The sequence below is a fragment of the Sciurus carolinensis genome, chromosome 13 (genome assembly GCF_902686445.1).
Source record: "Sciurus carolinensis chromosome 13, mSciCar1.2, whole genome shotgun sequence".
In the NCBI taxonomy this organism is placed as follows: Eukaryota; Metazoa; Chordata; class Mammalia; order Rodentia; family Sciuridae; genus Sciurus; species Sciurus carolinensis.
Window position 1 is genome coordinate 56,044,922 of NC_062225.1, and position 22,105 is coordinate 56,067,026.

Below are 22,105 nucleotides of genomic sequence, written 5' to 3' on the forward strand. Positions count from 1 at the left end.
TGACCCCAGGGTCTCCACATCTAGGCAAGTGCTCTATCACTGAGCTATACCCCAACCCTTTAAATTAAATTTTTTTTTTTTTTTTTGTAACAGGAATTGAACTCGGGGATACTTAACCACTGAGCAACATCCCCAGCCATTTTTTTTTTTTTTTGTATTTTATTTAAGACAGGGTCTCCCTGAGTTGCTTAGGGCCTTGCAAATTTGCCGAGGCTGGCTTTGAACTTGTGATCCTCCTGTCTCAGCCTCCTGAGTTGCTGTGATTACAGGTGTAATCTTGCTAATTTTTTTTTTTTTTTTTTTTTTTTTGAGACACAGTCTTGTTAAGTTGCCAAAGCTGACCTTAAACTTGAAATCCTCCTGTATCAGCCTCCTGAGAAGCTGGAATTACAGGTGCTACTACACTTGGCCCACTGATCTTTTTAATATCTCTGTAGTTTTTCCTTTCCCAGAATGGCATCTTGTTGGAATCATACTGTATGCATATAACCTTTTAAGACTAGCTTCTTTCACTTGAAGTATGCATTTAAGTTTTCTTCAGGTCTTTTCATGACTCAAGAGTTAATTTCTTTGTCACTGAATAATATTCCATTGTATGGGATATAGTTTGCTTATCCGTTTACCTATTGACATCCTGGCAGCTTCTAGGTTTCTGTTATTTTAAATAAGGCTGCTCTAAACATTTTCGTGTAGATTTTGTGTGGGCATAAGTTTCCAGTTCAGTTCGGTAAATACCTAGGAGTGCAATTGCTGGCTGGTATGTTAAGATTATGTTTGGCTTTGTAAAAAACTGCCAAACTATTGTTTGAGTTGGCCATACTATTTTGCAAGCCCAACAGCAGTGAATGAGAGTTCCTTACCAATGTTTGGTATTGCCAGGTGTTTTTCTTTCTCTCTTTAGATTTTGCAATATTTTTTCATTTAAAAAATGTATATAAAAATTTTTAGTGCATGCACTGTGGTTAGATGTAACAGTGGTGTTCATTTTGACATATTCTTGAATGGATATAACATAATTTTCTTCATTTCTATCCTCAATACTACCCACTTCTTCTCCCTCCCCTGATTTCCTGCTACTCTTTTGGTCATCCTTCTATTTATTTATTTTTTAAATTGATGCATTATAGTTATATATAAAATTGGAATGAAATGTGGTATATTCTTACATGCATGTAGCATAATTTAGTCAACTTCATTTCCTTGTTCTTCCCTTTTCCCTCCTGTCCCCGCTGCCCCTTTATTCCCTTCCTTCTTCTCTACTGATTGCCCTTCTATTTTTGTGACTTCCCCCAGTTTTGTTCCTTTTTTCTCTCTAGCTTTTACATATGAGAGAAAACATTTGACCCTTGACTTTCTGAGTCTGGTTTATTTCATAATGTTCTTAGCATGATGTTCTCCAGTGCTATCCATTTACCTGTAAATGCCATAATTTCATTCTTCTTTTTGACTGAGTAGAACTCCATTGTGTATATATAGCACATTTTCTTTATCCCTTTGTCTGTTGATGGACACATATGCTGGTGAGAGGATGGAGGGTTAGGAGTACCCGACTCAGTCTCATTTGTCTGTTTGTAATTTCCCTGAAGTAACAGTGCTGCCGGGGTCTCGAACCCTGGTCTCGAGCATGGGAGGCAGGCACTCTGTGTGATGGGCTATAACGCCAGCTGTTGATGGACACATATGCTGGTAACATAACTTGGCTATTGTGGCTTGTGCTTCCATAAACATCAGTATGATGTATCACTATAGTATACAATATAGTATAGTATCACTATAGCTGATTTTAGTTATTTTGGATAAATATCAAGGAGTAGGATAGTTGGGTCATATGGTGATTCCATTCCTGGTCTTGCTTTTAAAGTGGTTGTAATAATTTACAGTCCGACCAACAACACGTAAAGGTAACTTTTTCCACATATCCTTGCCAACAATTATCATTATTTGTATTCTTGATGATTGCCATTCTGAGTTGAGATGAACTTTAAGTGTAGTTTTGATTTGCATCTCCCTGATTGCTAAAGATGTTGAGACTTTTAAAATGTATTCGTTGACTGTTTTTTCTTTTGAGAAGTGTCTCTTTAGATCTTATGTTCATTTTTTGAATGATTTATTAGTTTTTTAAGTTCTTTATATATTCGGGTTATTAAATCCCTGTCAGAAAGTAACTGACAAAGATTTTCTCTCATTCTCTAGTCTCTATCTTCACACTTTTAATTATTTCATTTGCTGTGCAGAAGTTTTTTTAATTTAATGCTACCTCACCTATTGATTTTTGGTTTTATTTCTTGAGATTTAGGAGTCTTATTAAGGAGTCACCAATGTTTGGAGTGTTGCCCCTGTGTTTCTTTCAGCAGTTTCACTGTTTGTGATCTAATTCCTAGGTCTTTGATCCACTTTGAGTTGATCTTCATGCAGGATGAGAGGTAGGGATCTAGTTTCACTCTTCTACATAGAGATATCCAATTTTCCTAGCTCTCGTTGTTTCTCCAGTGTATGCTTTTGGCACCTTTGTCAAGGACCAGATGACTGTATTTTTGTGGATTTGTTTCTGTTTAAATGTTTATTTTTATGCAAAAATATTTAAAAAATTGAAGATCTAATGGTTCTGTAATGATAAAATGAAATATCTACAAAACCCAATTAATTAGGTACTGCACTACAGTTGTCCCAGTATGCCATTATCATTATTCATATTGAGCTTCAACTTTAGTTTCAAAGAATTCTATTTCTAAAGAATCCTATTATTAAGTAAGTTATACAAAATAGATTTTTCTTACCCCAAACGATTTAGAGCAGAAATTAATTTCTAATTTAAAAAGTTCTTATGCTATGGTTTGAAGGTATTTTAAATATGTTAAAATATTGAAGATTTTAGAGATTTAAATATTATTCATCCTGTGTTTAATTTTAAAAAACAGTAGTGTTTTGTAGTTTTTTTAAATTTAAAGCTGGCCCTTTCTGTATTACAATATTGAAATAAGACTAAGTGGAATTTCAGTAGAAATAGACCAATTTTGAATTGGCATGACATCTCTCATAATGTTGAATCAATATAAATGTGTTATTTTAATGCATTTATTTGCACATTTATGGGAAATTTAATATTGAGCCGATCATAATCATGAAGACTGAAAAACAAAAACTTTGAGGTTTGTAGTAATTAACATTGTAAGAGTAAAGGATCAATTCTGATATTTTTGACATTTAATACAGAATTAAGTGATACTATTTTAACAAGATTTTTCCTTAAAGCAAATATATTCTAGGAGAACAAAAGAATGCTATCATAAAGAAACTTGGTAGGAAAATGATTCAGCTTCTTAAAATATTCTGCCAATTTCTTATTGATGTATTTTTTACTGAATATACTTAATTTGTACTAGTTTAATTCAGGTTTTTTTTCCTAGTGTTAACAATTACCACAGGTTTTTTTCTTTTTTCATTTGTAGACTGTCTTATAAAGGAAAGTAGTAATCTGATTACCACAGACCTGTTTTTCAGTGAATTTTGCTTTTGGATTCATTAGTTTTTTTATGCTGTTATTATGAACGTGTAAGTTAGAACCTGATTACCTTTGGTGAAATGAGAAAATTTCTGAATACAATTAAACACAAATCCGTGATTTTGCAAGGTGAAACACTGAGATCCATTTTAATAGAGAAAAACACACTTTGTATTGAAAAAACACTGTGGACAATAAGAGTGAAAAGATAACGAATGACCAAATATACAAATACACAAATATGTAATATGTAGAGCTGGGTATGGTGGCACACCTGTGAGGCTGAGGCCAGCAGTATCTTGAGCCTGCAAGTTTGAGACTAGCCTGAGCAAAGTAGCAAGATCCTGTCTCAAAAAAAAAAAAAGCAATTTAATCTGAATATGGACACAAATATTTAGTGGCAAAGAGGCATTGATTCTAATATTTATTAAGTAGGAAAGAGAAATTTCTATTAGAATTGTGTCAAATATCTTTAGCCACTAGGAGGAGTTGTAGAGTTTCTTTTTCAGATGAAAAGATTAACAGTTAAGAAGATCGAATCCATTCAACAAATACTGTTTTCATGAGGCATTTACTATTAACTACTCTCAGATACATGATACGCCATCTGGCATATAGGAGGTACTCAAAATGGCCTATTTGAATTGGTATTTGTCTAATTAATTTCAGAGTCAAATAATTAGGACAGGTACTTGGACCCTGTTGTCATGAATATTGATCTGTAACATTATTTTGATAACTTCTTGTTTGTTCACAGAACAGCAAGCCATTTCTATTCTCAGCCCTATTGACTCTATATGCAAATTCTCTAACTATGATAAAATTAGCCAATAACCATAGAATTTAGATGACATTTTTATGGAAACCAATGAAATGAGAATAAACAAATGTCAATGCTGAAAGAAATTAGTTAATCAAATTGAATATACCTGTTTCATTTCATCTTATCTTCATTCTTTATTACAAAAGAATGCATGTTATTTTTACTGCATATTTAAAAATATGCATATTTTTATGTATTTCAAATGAAAATTTCAAATAATAATAATAAAACATAGAAAGTTAAAGATCCTAATAATTCTATTGAAGAGTCAGTGATTACAAATAGATTTTATATGTTCTTCTAATTTCATCCATGCATAAAACAAATGTAATTTTAAAACAAAATGGGGCATTTATTCACTGCTTTATAACTTTTTGTTCCATTCATATATTATGAACATCCTTATTTGTATGAGTATAATCTACCTCTTTTTGCATAGTACCATTAGTTGGTGTGTCCTTAAGTAAAATAAAAGTCCAGCCTATGTTGTTTTGAACCGATTATGTCCATACAGTTTGGGTGGTTCTAAATATTGGTAGGGTGTAGCTACACTTCATAGGGATTCTCCTGGATCCTCAGGCTGGGAGGGAGATGGCAGCAGCTTATCTTTCTCACTTATTCCTAAACTCATCATTGGGAAGGAGAATGGGATTCCATGATTGAATTAGCCTAATTATCAGGGATAAGATAAATGTTGAGCAGTTAATTTTCATTACAAGTATTCCATGTACCATGATTATTTAATTTGCTATTTAATGTTATTGGATTTTCATGATTATAATCTTTTCATGAACATATTTGTTCTATGTAATTTTGTACAGTTGTGCAAAGATTTCTGTCAACTGTATTCCTGGAGTAGAGTTAGGGGATCAAAGGAAGTTCATAGACACTACCAAACTTAAGTTTAAATTTGAAGAATGTGTATATATCTATGTAGATAGTCTTACCAACAGTGTGCTGGTTCCCTCACTGACCATCAGACCTGTTTATTTTTTAACAAAACAGGGCATCTTCTTACTGGGGCTCTACTGAGAAGGCAGACTATGTGATACAATAGTTTCATCTGGTTTTGAGTAGGAGGCATAAGCCCTGGCTACTAGTTTTTAAAAGTTTGATTCATGGAGCCACCATTTATTAAATGTCAACTGAATATTACTGATTGAATTACAGAGGTAGCATTAACCTTGCCCTGCCTCTGTTCTCTCCCTTACCTCATGTTACAGAAAACCGGACAGAAAATAGCATCCAGTTCTCAAAATGCATCTTTGAGACAGAAAAAACTGGCACCAGTTAAATGGAAAGACAGCTTCAAAGATAATTCACTCATCTGAGCAAATAGGTTGTCTAGACAGCCTGCCAATGTGAAGTGTGAGCAAGATGAATAGAAATCACACAATAACCTTAAAACACACTGTGAAAGAAGGGTCCAGGAAGGTTATGCAGAAGACAAAGAATTCAGTATGGGGGAAAATACTACCCAAGGAAAAAAAACAAACAGAAACTGCCACAGTTTACCACAGAAATATGTTATTTTATTGATGAATTCAGTAAAATAAAAGCAAAGATGAAAAAGTGAAACAAAATGAGGGAGAGGAAGAAGTTGCAAAATTGATGAGATAAATTGAAAATCCAAACCACCCTATTATAGATCATAGATTATAAACATCAATAAATATGGACAAATTGCAAAATTAAATCTTACTAGGGAGGAGAGATTTGAGCTAATCAAAATGAATGAGGAGTAGGGAAGGGGTTGGAAGGAATAAAATAATTAGAGAAAATATGATGAATATAGAGAAGAGACAAAGGTGGTTCAGACATAAGACCAGTTAGTGCCCCTAATACAAAACAAAAAATTCACAGATGTGATAGAAGACAATTCTCCAAATGAAGGAATTGTTCAGCTTATATACTAAAGGGGCTCACTATGTTAAGAAAATAATCAAATGAATTAGGGTCACAGAACAGAATGTAAATATTATAAAAATAATATAAACAATAAAGAGTATACCATGGGAGAAGATAGAGAAAACATATTTGTATTCCTCACATCCTCAACTACTCTAGTTATCCCTAGAAGCTGAGATATTTGTTCAAACTCTTTAGGGAATAGATTAAGTGAAATTCTACATACTGAACAATGAATCATCTTACTCATATAGGGTAAGCATCCCGTCAACTGTTAAGGATTTTACTTTGTTGTTGTATTAAACTAGCTTTATTTAGATGTGACTACCTACCATAAAATTCACCTGGTTTCAGTGTATTATAATTCAGTGATTTTTAGTATAGACACAGTTGTACAACTATCACTACAATACAATAGTGAGACGAAAAGATTCTTCAAGCAAAAAGAGAAAGATGTGAAAAATGAGTGAAAGATAAGAAAAGCAGAGATTGGTTCAAAATAATAGTATTTCCAGCAAAAGAGTAGGAAAAGCAAAATTTCTAAGATTTTGGGCAGAAAATTTTGTTTTTGTGTTTTTGGTACTGGGGATTGAACCCAGATCACTTTACCATTGAGCTGCATCGAGCCCTTTTTATTTTTTGAGACAGGGCCTCACTAGGTTACTGAGGCTGTCTTTGAATTTAGGATTCTCCTTCCTTAGCTTCCTCAGTCGTTGGGATTACAGGTGTGTGCCTCTGTGTCTGGCCATTTTTATTTTTTTGGTACCAGGGATTAAACCCAGCGGTGCTTAATCACTGAGCCACATCCTTAGCCCTTTTTATTTTTTATTTTGAGATATGTATGGTCTTGCTGAGTTGCTTAGGGCCTCACTAAATTGCTGTGGCTGGCTTTGAACTTGTGATCTTTCTGCCTCAGCCTTCTGAGTTGCTGGGATTACAGATGTGTGTGGCACTGCACCTGGTCCAAGGAAAATTTCAAGAACCCAAAGAACTGAAATTCTAGACTAAGGCCCATATATTTCACTCATAATGATTGAAATAGGAACAAGTTACCTACAGAGGACAGGGGACTAGAATGGCACTGGACCTCTCAGGTGGAAATCAGAAAACCATGGAGCAATGCTTTCAAAATTCTCAGGAAAAATTATTTCCAACCCACTAGAGTAGTCATTTTCAGATTTAAAATATCTCTAAAAATCTATTTTCCAGGTACCCTTTCTTAGTAATCTATTGAAGGAACTGAGGGGGTGAGGAAGGAGAGAAAGAGGGGAGGAAGGGAGGGAGGGAGAGAAGGAGACTTGGAATCCAGGAGTACCAGAACTGAGAGGCAAAGAGAATTCAAGATGATAGTGTAGGGACATCATAGGACCCCAGCTGTCAGCAGGCCTAGAGAAACCAGTTCAGATAGGAACAGGTGAAGGAAGGGAGGAGAGAGCATTTAGCAGAGGTATTGTTGTGTTTTTTTGAATATTTGAAGATGATTTTGCAGGTACATAAACAGCTGGGAGTGGGGAGAGGCAGTTTTTAACATTCAAAGACAATTAACAATTATGTTTACTAAGAGAAGAGAAAGGTGATTGTGGCTTGCTGTGTGGTTCACAGTGATTAGCATCTATGGAATCATGTTCATGGAGATACTGCTATTTAGCTGAAAAGGAGAGATGTTACTATTGAAGTGGGGACAAAGAGGGAGAAGGGTGTATGTGGAGATGGGGTGCTTGTAGCCAAAAGGAGCTAAGCCATCTTCTGTAGTAAAATTCAGGAAGTAACTAAATCTTGAAAAAAATCAACACTTAAAATACGTTTTTAAAGCTTGAGGTAAACAGAAGAAACAGCAAGAAGAATTGAAAGTATTTGGGTGCAGAAGTCAGGAGTGGGGAGAGATGAAAGGGGAGACTATTTTTGTTATTAGTTTAATTATAGTCCTTTACTTTAAAGGTATTACATATACTGCTTTGATAAATATAATTTTTTTAATTTTAAAAAGATAGCCTTTGGAGTTTTTGTATTTTTTAAACTAGGTCTTGCTTCTATTTTTTTTTCTATATTCATTATATGTAGGATCATAAATACTCTTGGATATACCATGCAACCTAAATGCAGGATAACCTCTTGGATATTTGCATTTTTATTTTAATAAACATAAGTTTGCCACAAGTGTGCTGAAACAGTGAAAAATACGAAAACATGTTTCTTGCCCCTTAGTCCAGTGAATTTGGAGCCTAGAGGTTAGAGAAGATATATGCTTAAATCTTATTGAAACACCTTGACCATATTGCTGCCTTGTTTTAAAACCTTCAGTGGCTCATTTAGAATGGCATTTAAACCTTTTCTTAAATCCTAACCCTAAAGCTACTGCATTGACATACTGTTTCACATTCACTAGGATGACTATAATCAAAACAGATAATAACAAGTGCTGGTAGGATGTGGAAAAACTGGAACCTTTTTACACTACTGGTGGGAATGTAAAATGGTTCAGCTGCTTTGGGACACGTTCTGCAGTTCCTCAAATGATTAAATAGAATTACCAGATGACCCAGCAGTTCCATTCCTAAGTGTAACCTGATGTGAAATTTAAATACACATCCACACAGAATATTGCACATGAATATTCATAGCCCCATTATTCATAATAGCCCCAAAGCAGAAACAACCCAGATGTCCATCAGCTGTTGAATGCATAAATAAAATATCCATACAGGGCAATACGATTGAGCCATAAAATGTTTGAAGCAATGAGACACTGATGTCTGCTACAACATTAGATGAACTTTGAAATTATTCTGTCAGAGAAAACCAGTCACAAAAGACTGCATGTATGATTCCATTTATTTGAAATGTCCAGAATAGGCAAATCCACAGAGCTAGAAAGTAGCTTAGTGGTTGCTTAGGCCTGGGGAATAAGAGGTGGGTCGGGGGAGAGAGAAGAAATGAGTGACTGCTAATGGTTTCTTTTTGGAGTGATGAAAATGTTCTAAAAATGACTGTGGTGATGGTTATACACAACTGCATGAATATACTCAAAACTTTTGAATTGTATACTTTAAATGGGTGAATAGTATGACTGAAAAAGAATTTTCTAGCATTTGTGTACTATACTTAAAAAAGGTGTTCTTTTAAAATTTCCAACTTTAACCTACTTTTCCAGCCTCATTTCCTTTTCTTCCACTTGGCCTCTACCAGTTTTACTTATATTCTCTTTTCTGCATTGCATCTCTTTCTCTGGTTCAAGGTGTAAACCTACCTGTTCTTTCAAATCCAGCTGAACTTCCTCTTCTTTCATAAAACAGAAAAAGTAAACTCTTCCCAGCAGAAACTGAATCTTGCTCTCAATCTCTCCCAGCTTTATGTCTCCTGGCATATCACTTTTTTTTTTTTTTTTTGTACTGAAGTGTGTAATAATCATGTGTTACATGGGAGCTAGTCACTGTTTGTCAGCCACATATAGTCGGATTACCCTAGAGAATCCTTAACATCGCCTGAGTAGTATAATTCTTTTTTTGCATTCAACTCAGCTAATTTTCTTCTTCCTCTAATTTTGGAAGAAGTTTCTGTTCTGCTGAATGCTAGTTGAAGAAACTCACTAGTAATTTTTGACTGTGTGAAGCTGACAAATGTTGACTAACCTGTACGTAATACACAACTCTTCTATATTGGAATACAGGAAGTGATGTGCCTGGAATACTATTGTAGCTGTTAACAAAGGTAAACAAAAAAAGATAAATTAGGTTTATAACATGATGAATTTGAATTTTGTTTTGAAGGTTATATACATATGTACACTTCATTTATGTAAATATGCATGTATGTATATTTGTAATATTCATTTATGCAAACAAAATTGTGTGTTTATTTGTACATGTAGAAAATATCTCTCGAAGGTTATGTAGTAATTTGGAAATAGCAGTTGCCTCTGGGGAAAGAAACCAGGAATTGATGCTAACAGGTGGGAAGAAGATTTTGTTGTCACTGCAAAATGCTCTTCTGTATTGTTGGACTCTTACTCTGTGCATATATTATTACCTTTCCAATGGAAATATATTTGTATTTTTTTTTAACCAGTTAGTTATAAATAGTTCATGGTAAATATCTAAATGTCAATTTGAGATGCTCATTTTAAATGAACTTAATATATGTATAGTGTTAATTTGTGCTACCCAATTGATTCTTCAACAGCTAAAATATAGACCACCCATGATTTGCATCTGTGTGTTTTACAGAGTTACATCCATTTGGGAGAATAGTCTCCAGATCACTACAATTTCTAGTTTTGTAGGAGCATGGCTTGGAGCATTTCCTATTCCACTGGATTGGGAAAGACCATGGCAGGTAGGTTTTAATTATTTAAAGCAACAAAATATACTTTGGTATGATGATAATAAAAGTAATGAAGGAAACTAGTGCATATGTATAAATTTTGTTGTTCACTTAAGTAGGGATACATTTTTCTGTTGGTGTAATCGAGGTGACCTCTTATTGGGGCCTGTCCCAGTACCAAATCATCTAAGTTGATCATTAAGGAAGACAGATGGACAGTCTTCCAACACTATTTTGCTACATGTAGAGGTGAATAAACAAACTTATTTTGTGAATATATATAGGAGGTTTTTTATATGTTTTTTGTTTTTACAATTAGGCTAGAAGTTATAGAAATTCCATTTTCAACTTTTTTTTTTCTTTTTTTGGTATCAGAGATTGAACCCAGGTTAACCACTGAGCCAAATCCAAACCCCCAGCCCTTTTTATATTTTTATTTAGAGACAGGGTCTCACTGAGTTGCTTAGGACCTCAGTAAATTGCCGAGGATGGCTTTGAACTTGTGATCCTCCTGCCTCAGCCTCCCGAGCAGCTGGGATTACAGGCATGTGCTACCACACGGGCTCTGTTTTCAACTTTTATATTCACTTTAGCATAAGTTTATTTTCTCTTTAAGCCTAAATTTGGATGGCCATCTTGCTTGATGGCAAATTGAATGTTGATCTTGAAATATATTTCAAAAGCACATAGCAAAGTAATTTTTAAAGTAGAGATATGTAATATCAGAGGAAACTCACAAACATCAGATTTTTCATTTCCTATTATGATCGGATAAAGCTAATAGGCTAGGGAAAATGGAACCAGGGAAGAGCTCTTTACGTCCCCTTTTTACTGACAAGGAAACTGACCAGTAGAAGACATATAAGTCACTGAACTACAATGTGATGGATGTATTTTTAATTTTTAGTGACTTTTTGGTATGCTATAATTTAATTTATTGTTTATCATTGATCACTTAGATTATTGCTAATATTTTACTATAATAAACACTGCTATGATAAACATCTTTGAGTCTATAGCTTCATGAATTTTTCTAATTATTTTCTTAGGGTAATTTCTCCCAGATAGAATTATAGTATTAAAAGATAAATATACTCTTTTCTAACATGAAGATCACTTTTTTCTGATTACAAATAGAATATATATTTTAAAAATGTAAGCAATACTAATAAAGAAGCGAATTTAAATTACTGTTTAATTTTTTCATGTACCCGAAGGATACACCAATTTGTATTTTGGTGGTAATTTTTGCATCTCTCTCCCCGTGTGTATAACTCTTCATGATATACATGTTATTTTTAGTCTTCTTTTTCCCCCACCTCAACACTATGTTATGGAACTCATTCCATGTCAATGAACACCTATATGTATGTAATAATACTCCATTATTTGGGTAAAATTATATGCTAGATTTTCAAATGAATGAACATTTAGGTGGTTTTCAGTTTTCACTGTTAATATTTTATTATTATTGTGGTTATTGTCATACTCAACCATGCATCTGTGCATATTTGTGGGATCTGGATTCTGTGTCCTGTTCCTGACTGCTCACTGTTAGGTCCATTCTTTATGCTGTCAGTCAGATGTCTTATTGCCAGTTGAGTTGTTTTTTCACACTTAATAATTTTGGTGTGTATACTTGCCCTATTTTGATTATTCATTCATTCACTATGTTATAGAAATCACTGGAGATTTGGAGTATGTAGTGTTGCTGATAACCTTCCCAAGGTTTTAATACTAATAAAGGTTTCCTTTATATATCCTTGGCCACCTCAGTGATCAACTTGGCATGTTATAGACTTCATTCATGCTTGATTTTATTCAGTAGAGTGTCAGTGATTTCTAAATTAGAGGACATTATTTTAAAAGTATACATAGAAAATTGTTTTGAACTGTAGTAGTTTGAATACTTTCAGGGAATGCAATTAAATCTAAATACAAAGGACTGAAAAACAAAAGCACCATGGGTCTTCAGCTTTAATAAGCTGGTAATAAGACTGATTAATGTATCAGTCTGTGTATACATGGAATATTTTAGAGTGTCAAAGTGTAATGTTTTTACACACATCATGTTTAAATCTTCTCTGTTATAAGACTTATGGAAGTATAAACTGAATCATGGGGAGTAGATACGCTCTGTAAAATGTGGGTTTTGGTTTGCTTAGAAAATGTGTTAATTATTTACAATCAAGTTATTCATTTTTTAATTGTTCAGGCTTTCAGCAATTGGCTCATATTTTAGCCTTACTGCTTATTTTCAGTAAGGAGTAAGCTGTATCCAAATTGATGGTATCAGATTTTTTAAATTAACATATTTCCACTTGAAGTATTAACCTTTAAGAAGACTTTCTAGCTAGCCAATTTAAATATGTAACAAGTTGTTGGTCTTCATCCTTAAGAAGTTTCCTTCAGCTGGAATGTTACTGGCTGTTTAGCTCTCATTACTGTTGGGTTGTTTTTAGAGTATTCCAAGTTAACAACCCACTCACTCACCATCAGACTTTTAAATTGTGATACATACTGATGGGGGAATGATGGAACTGATGTGTAATTAAAAATTTTTATTCATGTAATACTCACTTGCTCCCCTTGTAGGAGTTATTTACTAATAAAACAGAGAAATAATGAAGTTTCATTTTTCTTTTACTCTTTATTTTCAGCAAACAAGGGTTTGTGTGTGTGTGTGTGTGTGTGTGTGTGTGTGTGTTTAATAATTCTGACTATACAGAACTCATGATCCTGATAGAATCTGCCAGAGAAGCAATAAATCAGATAAGCTGATATGGCATTCCCTAAAAATGGAGGTTTATGTTAGAGCAAAATTTTATGAGAAGAGAATACTGTGTATTAGCTAAAGTATAGCATGTATTAAGAAGAGTTCTTGGTCCTTTTTTCCTTGTAGCCCAATACAGGTTTGATGTTTGTGGTAAACAAGCTTTTCTAGATTGTGATCTGTTTTATTCTAGTCAAAGAAACAGGAATATTTAATCAGTTACAATTTCTTTAAAAAAACACATGCACACACTGGAACCCCACAAAAACTGCTGTATGTTTTAATTCCCTTTTCTCTACCTCAAACTCAAATCTGACCTGGTGTAATGTTCCTTCCATAAGGTTATAATATGAATTCTATATTGAGAAGTTTCAAGCATGTTTATATTTTAAAATTATTTCTTCATTAAGTGACTGGACCCATTGAAAATATGTAAATGATTTTTCACTTAATATGAACTCTGATTTTAGGTAATAACAAGTGATGAAAGATAGTAGGTATTTTTAAGGAGGAGGAGGCCTTCACTTTATAGAAAATAGCACTGGGGTTTGGTGAAAGAGACTGGTAGGGTGGATACCTACTATACCACTGGCCATCTTTGTTTTGTGTAATATTCAAAATGAATCTTAGCCTCTTCATTGCTAGAGAAAGCTTATAGTTACTGATAAATATTCAAACTACAGAAAACCTTTCTACATTATAATTTGATTCTTTATCTGTGGTAACTAAGTAATCAATAAGTATGTTACTATGTGCAAAGCATATACTCTATGTAAGTATAATAAGATACTTAAATATTATCCAGGACTGGAACTTAATGATTTGTTAGCAATAATTTTGATTCAGATTTAATATGCTTTATATATTTTGTAGAATAGGTAGCTATGAGTTTTTCATTTGGAAAATGTCTTAATTCTTTATCAAGCATGGGCTAGTATTTTATGTTATAAAACATTAGTGGGAGGTTAAGAAATGTTGGTTATTCTCAGCAAAAAAAATTGACTATGAGGTTTTTAAACCCACATATTTTACTAATAGGTAGCAGATAATGATTAAGGGCTCTGGCATCAGATTACTAGATTCAAATCCTGGCTCTATCACTTGCTGGTAATGATTAAGTAATAAAATTCTGAAATACTTAGTTCAGCATCTGACACATAGTTACTGCTTAATGTTCTAGGCATTTCTGATTTATAAAAGCAGTAGTTTAATGATTATTCCTTTGACAAGCCAAAAAAAAAAAAGTGAATTCCATTATTTATTGAGTTCTCACGTGTTAGTGCCTCACTTGTCTCAATTTGTTGTCTTATTCTTCCTGTCCAGCAGTCTAACAGTTATTAGAATGGACTATTAAGTTCTCTTTTTATTTCTCTGGTATCTTGTTAAACCAATTTAGGGTATTTGGTTTTCACATAATTTTCAATGCTGTCTGACATTTCAGATGATAGTAGAAAGAAAACCATAACATTTGTAGAGCTCTCTGTACCAGACATGAGGCTTGGCACTGTCACAGAATAACTTAATCCAGAGAACAATAGTGTAAGTAGAGTTGAGTCCCATTTTTATACACCTGGAAGTTCAGGTGTGGAGGGAAGGAGTAAACATCTTTTTGACATTACTAAGCTGGTATGAGGAAGACTTAGGATTCAAACACAAGCCCTACTACAGCATGATTCTCTTCATTTCTAGAGACTGAAACAACTTTTCTTTTTTTGAATGGTCATAGTTGAGGTCTCTTTGGAAATTTTAAATAGCTTTCTTTCCCCACATTGTTTCCTCTAAATACCATGACCACTCTGATGATATCTGTATTTTAGAACATAATTTGTGAATCTACATCATGTACAAACATAGAAATGAGGTGTACCCCATTTGTGTACAATGAATCAAAATGCAGTCTGTAAAAATAAAAATAAAAATTTTTAAAGAATGCCACTGGGAAAACTGGCTGTCCATATATAGGAGGAATGAATGAACTAGATTACTCTCTCTTACCCTGTGTAAAAGGGAATTCAAAATGGAGGGGAAGGTCAGGTTAGAAATGATCAAAACATGCATGTATGAATATGCCACAATGAAACCCACTGTTCGGGTATAATTAATATGCACTGATAAAAATTACCCTACAGAAAAAAGAACATAATGTTATACATTTTGTAGGAGAGTATTCAAAGCTAATGTACAATGCCTTTGTGCCTGAGAACCCCACAAATGCCTTTATACTGTGAACCTCAGTGCTACCATGTCTAAAAGGAATTGAACCAAATAATCAAGTCTCCTGTAAGATATTATTATTATTATTATTATTTTTTTTTTTGGCGGTGCTGGGTATTGAACCCAGGGCCTTGTGCTTTCAAGGCAAGCACTGTACCAACTGAGCTATATCCCCAGCCCAGATACTTATTTCTTAAAAGCAAAATGTACTCTAAACAATTGAATTTGAACCTTTTAAAATTTAAATGCTGGAGAATGAAACATTTTCAATTATTTAAAAATATTTGCACTTCTTCCCAGCAGGTAACAGATAAATGAGGCACTGTTATATTTAAAAATCCTTTTTTTCCTTCAGTTTTACCAGGTTAAAAATTTAATGTTTGTGAAAAATATATTCATTTTTCTAAAGTCATAGATAATTCTTTTATAATTTGAAATTAGAGCTCATAGGGGATTATAACTATAAATTATTGCAAAATGCTAGAGGGAGGGATAAAACTAAGATTATGGATTTGATTGATTGAAGAATTGCATGTTTTTAGGTTAATTGGTATTTTTTTTACCCAAAGGATTATACCATTTTAGACCAAAATAAAATATTCATTAGTATGATTTATATGTCTCATGCATGTGGAAAAATATATAATACTTAACTGACAGAGATGGTTCTGGATTTAAAAAGTGTGTTCGCTGTAGGGTAATTGTGTTGATATGCTCTGATAGTAGGAATCTCATCTGAAAGATAATAATGCTGGCCAGGTTAACTCATTTACATGAACATGGCCAAGACCATTTAGTGTGCCTTTAACAAAAATTCCAGACCAGTAACTACATATCTCTCCACAAATAATTCTTCCTAAATCTGTGGACAGAGCAGATTTACAGCTAGAGAAATGTAGCCAGGTGAGCAGATTCATCTGTACGTGTGTTTCTCCATCAGGGAGGCAACATCATTTCCTTGAGTATTATTAGTTCAAGACCAAATTCTGAGGAAAATATAAATGATCAGTAAAAGCCAGTAGAAAGTCGACAGGCTTTGAAAGATGATGCTATCACTCAATGCAAAACAAGTTGTGGCAAGCACAATAAACAAAACACCCAGTGGTTTGTGAGATTTAGAACTAGCTGCTTCAGTTTTATCTTCCTTTATCGTCAATCCTAATGGTTGAGTTGTCCTAAATGTTTTGAGGTGTTCTCATCAGCTGACTTGTCAGTTTCTCCATGTTATCTGTGATGGTATATGCCACTTCCCATACACATAAGTACTTTTATTATGTTGAAATGCATATTGTTAAGAATTTATACTAAAATTTACCCCCAATTTAAATGCTTTAACATTAATTTTCACCTTTATTGGATGGATTATAGTAGGTGCTCAATAAATAATTTTAAATTTTGAATGAACAAAGTCATTCATATGAGACTTTTAAAATCCAATGCTGAGAACAGTGGTATCTGCCTTTATTTGCAGGTACTCAGGAAGCTGAGACAAGAGAGCTCTTGAATACAGGAGTTCAAAACCAACCTGGGCAATTAGTAAAAAAAAAAAAAAAAAACAAATTTCTACAAGCATTTGGTTTAAACCCCATATTGATACTTAATTTTGCTTCTTAAGACTTATGAAAAATGAGCTGGGTTTGGTGGTGCCCTGTCTCAAAAAAAAAAAAAAAAAAACAAGTGTATGAAAAATGATAACTAAGAGCAGGTAATTTCTCTATTTCTGAAGTGAGGCTACAATGGTTGACATAATGCTAGTATGTTGTATAGCTCCTGAGAACTTTATTTTGTAAGCCTTGTACTCCTCAGACAGTTCATGTGAAGAATAGTATGTATTCAAGATTGCATAAAAGGGTAAGGGAATAGTTCTACTATACAGTATAACACTACTAGTGAACTATTTTATTTCTTTAGACTGTGGGTTCTCATTATCTAGCTGTGTCAATTACATAAGAAATACATTAGTGTTCATGTAAGTTCAATTTGTTTGAGTTATAATGTATGGGATAATAGTGGTACGTGTTACATGGTACTTTACACTTTTATGACACATTGTAGAATATTCATCTAATAAAATAGTCCACATTTTAAGTACAATAGGTAATACTGCATCTGTTTTGCAGATTGGGAAATTAAGTCTCTTAGTAAGTGATCTGGCCAAGATCATATGGCTGAACTGGCCCTGAAACTCAGATCATTCACTCCAGTGTTTCATGCTACTTCCAAGAAAAGCAAAGTAAAGTTCCCAAGTAAAATATGATATATTTTAGACGTTAGCTTAATAGGAGCTGGTGATGTAGTCAGTAGTAAAGTGTTTGCCTAGCCCCAGCACCACAAAAAAAGAAAAAATGGCTTATTATTTTAGAATAATTATTTTTAGAAACTTTTTGTTGAACACATTAAACTAATTTCAAAAATATTATCCTTACATAATTTCAAATAATCATCCTTATAGGAAACCTGTAACAGCTTATAACTGCTACAGTCAGTAATGACATACCAAAGAACTGTTATGTAGAGGATCAAAAAGTTGTGGATGTCACAAGTTTTTAAATCTCTTTGGGGGCTGGACTTGTAGCTCAGAGGTAGAGTGTTTACCTAGCACATGTGAGGCACTGGGTTCGATCCTCAGCGCCACATAAAGATAAATAAAATAAAGGTATTATGTCCATCTACAACTAAAATAATTTAAAAAAAATCTGTTTGTATTTAATATGTATTAAAGGAACCTAAAGAATGTTCATATTATAATAAAGTATATTTCAGTGGTTTCCTCTTAAGTCATATAATTTCATGATTTAAAATTCTGAAACCCAAAAGGGTAAAGGGTCACGATTAATAAAAAATACTTGTACTTGTTATGATAGAGCAATGCAGAGTGCAAGGATTCTTAACCAAGAGTCCATAGATGAGTTTTGAGGTCTATGAACCCCTGAAAATATATGCAGATTTATTATCTGAGACTCATGTTTGGCAAGAAAGATCTAAGAATTCTGTAAAGTATAATTGTAAAAATCTTTTTAAAGTACTTACAGGAGCAGTTCTAGAAGTTGTATATTTAGGGGATGATGCTACTCTGGATTGCAGTGGCAAGTTATATGTGCCTATAAGGAATATGAACTAAAAGATTATGATAAATTAGAGTTCAGATGTACTGGTCACTTGTGCTGTATGCCAGATGCTGTTATAATCATGCTTATAGAATGCGTAGTGCATTACCTCACTTCATCATTACAGCTACTCCGAGGTAAGTTTTCTGGCAGTCTTCATTTTGCAGATGAGGAAATCAAAGCCATTTAACAAGTCATTTAACCTTTTTTCTGTTAAATGACTTTAACAGAAAAGTTAAATAACTTGCTCCCGGGTCACATAGTAAACACCAAAATTCAAATCCACTGCCTGGTACCAAATCAGTGTTCTTAACCACTATTCTGTACTACTTAGAATATGCTTTGAGGAATATTACACAATGTATAGATATTTTGGTGCATATTCCTTACCTAAAGTGTAAGCAGAGAGTGCTGTAGCAATGTTTGATCAAAAAGAGAAGTATGATTCAGCCTGGTGGCACATGCCTGTAATCTCGGCTACTAGGGAAGCTGAGGCAGGAGAACTGCAGGTTCAGGGACTGCCTGGGCAATTTAGCAAGACCCTGTCTTAAAATCAATAAATGAAAAAGGGGTGCCCCTGGGTTCCATCCCTAGCACCACCAAAAAGAACCACCACCAAAGAACCCCACAAAACAACAACAACAAACAAGCAGTATGGTCTTCAGGTAGAAATACGCTTTTATAATTTTGAAGTGTCTTTCCATAAGCAATAATACTGATCTGCATAAGAGAGAAAACAAATAAGATGTAATATGATTTTTTTTTTTTTTTTAGCTTAGGAAGGTAAAATTATTTTATTTCTGAGAGAAAAACAAACATTACCGGTACCATGTACTCAGACCATATTCTATGGAATATAAGACGTTTATTATCGTTGATTATTTTAAGAGAACACTGTACTTTTTTTTGGTTTAAGTGATGAAAAATACATAAGGAGTCATTTGATTTAGAGAATCAAACCCTAAGGTAAGTTATGGCAGTTCTCATTTTGCAGGTGAGAAAACCAAAGCACAGAAAGGTTAGGTGGAAAGGACAATAATGGTGCCCTAGGCAGGGTATTTTTTTCATATGATCTAGCCACTTACCTTTTTAAATAGGTTTTTATTTTTAATGGCAATTTTAATAATTTTAACCAATTGCCTTGTATTATAGTTTGTTATGCAATATGAATTGTTTCTTCTATATAGTGATTAAAAAATTTTAAATTTCTAAGAACTGGATAAAATGATTGTCATTTTGGTGGCCAGCACTTGTGAATGATTTTCTTTACATGAATGTCTTTGTTCTCAGTTTCCTATTTTCCTTAAGCAAAACAAAATAATTATATACAGCCATTCCAGATTACCATAATTTGGAGAAATATTTGTACTTATGCAGCTGAACTGTTTGATACCATGTTTTTTTAATTCCTAATTATCACATGAACAGTGTTAAATAAAAACATCTATATGTAAGACAAGGAAATAATTTTAAATAGAAAACTTTAAGATCTAATTATTAAAATACATAATCAAACCAAGATGATGCTTAAGATGACACTTATTTTGACACATAATCAAAACAAGATGTTACTATGAATTCTATTGCCATAATGTAGTTTTTAAAATTTTAAAGCAATAAGTGAGTTAGGAAGAAATTGCTTAGGAGTGTTTACTTTTGGGCAACCTCCCTCAACTACTCCTTCTACCATTCCCTATCATCGTCTATAAAAACCAGGAAAATTGCCCTTAGATAAGAAAAGTATCTTTAAAAAAGGACTATGTTACAATTTAGGACTACTTATTTCAGGAAAGTCAAACAGGTACTCCTGTAAGTACAAAACCTGATCCATCACTAGCTGTCTTAAAAGCACGTACACATTTGGCATTGATTTCTTGAGATTGACCTAACACTGAATCACAAGTGTTCCAAGGCTTAACTCCTCATTAGCAAAACTTTCTAATCAACAGATTTCATTTTTGGCATTCCATTAGAGGTGAAGTATGGCAGCTGTTCAAAGGATGTATGCTGATTGTGTATGTATGTGTTTGAGAACAAAGAGCCATACTGAAATTACAACATGATTAAAATAGAATTTAGTAACCCAAATTGGAATTTGGCTGGAATTCATGAGGAATTATTATTCTATATACACTGTGACAGTGAGATTTTTAACTGAATGCAGGTGCTCACACTTTGCCAATGATGAGCAGTCTCACAGCAGAGAAAAGAGAGGAAAGGGTATTCTTCTAAATGTTTTCACAGGGTATTAAAAACTACTAGGGTAAGAAGTTCAGTGCTTTACATAGAGAGTAAACTATACATATCATTTTATTTGTAACCCCATATGTTAAGAAGGGACACTGTTAAAGTAACAATCACTTAGAAAGCAACAGTCAACAAACCAGCATTTAATTTGGTATTTAAAATTAATAATTAAAAATCAAATTGAGCAGTGCTTAAAGTAACTAAGATAATTCATGACAAATACCATTAATTCATGCTCTAATTTTTGGAAATATGATAATTCAATGTGGGTAACTTAAATGTACCAATAGAGATAGAATAAGGGCATATGTTAGCAAAGTATTAAATAAGTTTTCAGGGAGCCTCTAAAATTATTTTTAAGAACTTTAAAACTAGTTCTCTATATGCAAAAACTGATTAACTACAAATTTCTTTTATTTCATACATGACCTCTTGTGAAGCAATGCATTTGTAAAATTCATGTCAGTAAAATATTTTTTAATTATTTCCCAGATCACTAGTTTGAAACAGTCACTCCAGAGATTTGTCTCAAATTCTCTCGAAAACCTACGCTTTAGTGAAGACATGCTTCTGAAAATAAGGCAATTCTTCTACAATCCACTTATGAATAGAAAACAAATCTTTGGTTTTTTGGTTAAAGTGGCAGGAAGGATTTTGCAAAAAGAAATACTAAATAACCCAAAACAATTAAAAAGCTCTTAATAAGCAATGGGAAACTCCAACCCCTTCAAGGTCAATAGAGTACCTAAGGCACCTCAGGTGCGGATGATGCAGTCGTCTCTGCTTAGAGTTCTAATAATCTATATACATGATTCTTACCATCTGGAGAATGTGAAGTGGAAAAAGATGATGTCCAACAAAGATTATTGTGAATTAGAAAGAAGAGAATGATAAGAGCTAATAAATGGGAGAGACACTGGAGATCATCTCTTTTACCTCCCATATTTACAAGATGAGGAAACTGAGGCCCAGACAAGAAATAGGTGACACACCAGCTTGCATTTCCAGATTCTTAATCCATTTCTCTTAGGGAAGAATGTATTCTAGACTTTAACTTTCAATGCCAAGTAAACCAAGTGTGAAGGGTTTCAGAGATGTAAATTTGGGGGAAAAATTCCCCATCAAATCCCCAAAGGCAACTTGGAAGTGTATAATACTTTACTTTCTTAATTCCTTCATACCATGTGTCTAGCAACTTAGTATGTTAATTG

At 33.4% G+C, this 22,105-nt stretch overlaps 1 protein-coding gene across 2 annotated transcripts in view; it reads left to right on the forward strand.

Annotated features, from left to right (window-relative positions):
- Pigf (phosphatidylinositol glycan anchor biosynthesis class F) overlaps positions 1-22,105 on the forward strand; it is a 33,836-nt gene that overhangs the window by 9,982 nt on the left and 1,749 nt on the right. For both annotated transcript variants that reach the window (XM_047523427.1, XM_047523426.1), the window contains exon 5: positions 10,457-10,565. In XM_047523427.1, the coding sequence (XP_047379383.1) occupies positions 10,457-10,565 (109 nt within the window). The remainder of the gene's footprint in view (positions 1-10,456; positions 10,566-22,105) is intronic.